This window comes from Austrofundulus limnaeus, unplaced genomic scaffold (assembly GCF_001266775.1).
Source record: "Austrofundulus limnaeus strain Quisiro unplaced genomic scaffold, Austrofundulus_limnaeus-1.0 Scaffold1, whole genome shotgun sequence".
Taxonomy (NCBI): Eukaryota; Metazoa; Chordata; class Actinopteri; order Cyprinodontiformes; family Rivulidae; genus Austrofundulus; species Austrofundulus limnaeus.
This window is the reverse complement of record NW_013952403.1, coordinates 7,027,336-7,030,402: the sequence shown is the minus strand read 5'-3', so window position 1 is coordinate 7,030,402 and position 3,067 is coordinate 7,027,336. Positions and strand designations below refer to the sequence as shown.

The 3,067-nt window shown below is 39.2% G+C and overlaps 1 protein-coding gene across 1 annotated transcript; it reads left to right on the top strand.

Annotated features, from left to right (window-relative positions):
* Positions 1-1,224: 1,224 nt before the first annotated feature.
* On the top strand, positions 1,225-3,062 carry LOC106514185 (protocadherin alpha-3; the record flags this gene model as incomplete). Its single annotated transcript, XM_014003337.1, has 1 exon — positions 1,225-3,062. A coding segment is annotated over exon 1 (1,581 nt), but the record flags the coding sequence as incomplete, so codon positions are not given.
* Between the last annotated feature and the right edge of the window lie 5 nt (positions 3,063-3,067).

Genomic DNA, 3,067 nt, shown 5'->3' with positions numbered 1-3,067 from the left:
TTTTTTTAAGTAAGGGTTGTAAATGAGAAAAAAAAAAAACATCTGCAGCCTACCTGTTTAGAAGAGGTTTTATAATGTTCAGTGTAACGGGTTGTTTTATTTTTACTTTCTTTCTGCCTTTTGTCAGACACGGTACCTTTGAGTCGCTCTCCATGGTCCTAATCAAAAGCTGTCTTCTCCAATGTTTCCCCGTGTCCCATCCATGAGTTACTTTTTTTTAGTAAAATTTACTTCTTTAAAAACTATTCAGGTTTTTGATGCTATATTTGCTAATTTGTTGAAAATTTTCCTGTTAAATTTACTGAATTGGCAAACATTGAGCAGAGAGAGCACAACTGCTCTACGACCCTTCAGTCATGCATGTAGTTGCATGCAGAACTACATTTAAAAGTTCCAAAGCATTTGAACATGTAATAGTTGCCCTGTTAATGGACACATTGTAATTAGGAATTTATGTTGTTTTTTTTTTTATAAATAAATGACCTGAGTAGTAATCAGGTCAGCACCAAAATAGAACCTGTTTTTTTTTTCATTAGAAAACATCAATATTTCCCACAGTTGTCATAATAATCTCTTTATAATAAATGGGAAAATATTGTGTGCAGATGGAGAATTAGAAAAATAGACAAAAACAATGATCAAAGACATAACCTCCATTATGGATGAAATCATMTTGAATCATGCAGAAAGCATTGGCTTCATCCTTTGAAACATTCTGAAATAATAATGAGATGCTACGTTTTTTTGCCTTGTTTTTCTTGACAAGACATTTACTAAAATATATTTTTAATAATAATAATTGAAAATATACAATGATTTTTTGTTTGTTTGTTTTTGTTTGTTTTGTTTTTTTTAACCTAAAACTGTGCATTTGTATTTTATCTTTAAAGTAAAGCCTTCTACATATATAACTCTCCATGGTGCTGAAGTAGGCTGACAGTTTTGTTGTTTTTGCGGTCTGTTAAGTGAAATAGCCCTGGCTTTAAAATGGAAAAGTTCCGTTTTTTCCCGTGTGTGATTCATGTGCGCATTTCAAGAAGTACAAAAAAGGCGTAATTTCACATTCATGTATTTTGTTATGATTTTATTGTTTTTCCTTGGTGACAGAGAAGAAGAGCATAATGAGTTGTGTGTGTTTGCATTGTAAAAGCTATTTTTCATGTAATACATTTTACCCATTTTGGAGAGCTGTAAGCAATACTTTCTGGAGTTTTTGATTGTGAATGCAGTTATTCTAAATGTCCACACGGGGACATAATAGACCGTCACATGAAAATGTCCAGTGGGTTACTGAAGCCCCTCCCAGGCTCAGAGTGAGATGCGCTCTCAGTTCTTTGTTACAACAGAAAAGGAGAGGACGGAGCTTCTTTCGATCCATCCCTCACCAAAACATGTTATTGTGATCTTTTTAAATTATTTTTTAATCCACTTCCACTTGATGGCTATTATTATCCACATGGTTTGTTTTATAATTGAATAACATGATGCAGACGAGACGGATACGAGGACGATTTGGGATTTATTTGTTGTGTTTTATTTCAAACTGCTGCTGGAATCTGACGTGTGGACAGATCTCTTACTCTGTCTCAGAGGAGGTAAACCCGGGCACGTTTGTGGGAAATCTCGCTAAAGATCTCAGTCTCAACGTGCACGACTTAGAAGCGCGTGCGTTCCAGATTGTGAGCGGATCAAAGAGGAGATATTTCGACGCAAACCTGAAAACGGGGAGCCTTTACGTCAGTGAAAGGATCGACCGGGAGGAGCTTTGTGCCAACGCTGCAACGTGCTCTGTGCATGTGGAGGCCGTGATTAACAGCCCGCTGAAGCTCTACCGGTTAGAAATAAACATCCTTGATGTAAATGATAATGCGCCGTATTTCCCTGAGAAACTGCAGACTCTTAATATAGCAGAAAGCACAGCGCCTGGAGGGAGGTTTGGATTTATAGGCGCGTTGGATGTTGATGTGGGGAAGAATAGTGTTAGCACGTACAGGCTCAGTTCCAATGAGTATTTTTCTCTAGAGATTCACAAAGGAGGAGGCGCTGTGTCTGCTGAACTCGTGCTACAGAAGGGGTTAGACCGAGAAAAACACCCTGTCATAAGGCTCACGCTGACTGCTGTAGATGGTGGTAACCCTCCCCGGTCAGGGACATCACAGATTGTTGTCAGCGTTTTAGATAATAATGACAATGCTCCGGTATTCAGCARTTCTTTATACAAAACAAGCATATCTGAGAATTTACCGATAGGAAAGACGGTGATAGTTTTAATTGCGACGGACGCAGATGAAGGCGTTAATGCAGAAATAGAATATTCGTTAAGACGCAAAGGACAGGATCATGTTTTAGATTTGTTTCAAATCGATCCTAAATCAGGCGCACTTCTGATCAAAGGCAACATCGACTATGAGGAGAACCCTGCTTTTGAGATCCACGCACAGGCGAGTGACAGGGGCCAGCCTCCCATGTCTGCTCACTGCAAAGTGCTGGTGGAGGTGCTGGACCTGAACGACAACGCTCCTGAGGTCACTGTGACGTCACTGCTAAACACAGTGAAAGAGGACGCGACTGTAGGAACAGCTGTAGCGCTTGTGTCTGTGCTGGACAGAGATGGAGGAAAAAACGGGGCAGTGAAAGCTGTAATTGCAAACGAGAGTCCCTTTAAACTGGAAACAAACTATAAGAACTATTATTCGTTAGTTGTTAATGGGCCGCTTGATAGAGAAACTGTGGCTGAATACAATGTCACTGTTGTTGCAACTGATGAAGGAACTCCATCTCTGTCCAGCACTAAAATAATTCACCTGCTGCTTTCTGATGTTAATGACAATCCACCGCGATTCTCTGAACAGCTCATTAATGTGTTTGTGAGAGAGAACAGTCCCGTAGGTGAAACTATTAAAACTGTGACTGCAGTTGATGCTGATGTAGATAAAAATGGTCAGGTGACATATTCGTTTTTACAAAATAACAATTACAAAACATCTTCAGCCACACTAGTGAATATTAACTCAGAGACAGGAGACATAATCAGTCTGCAGGCTTTTAACTATGAGGAGTTAAAAAC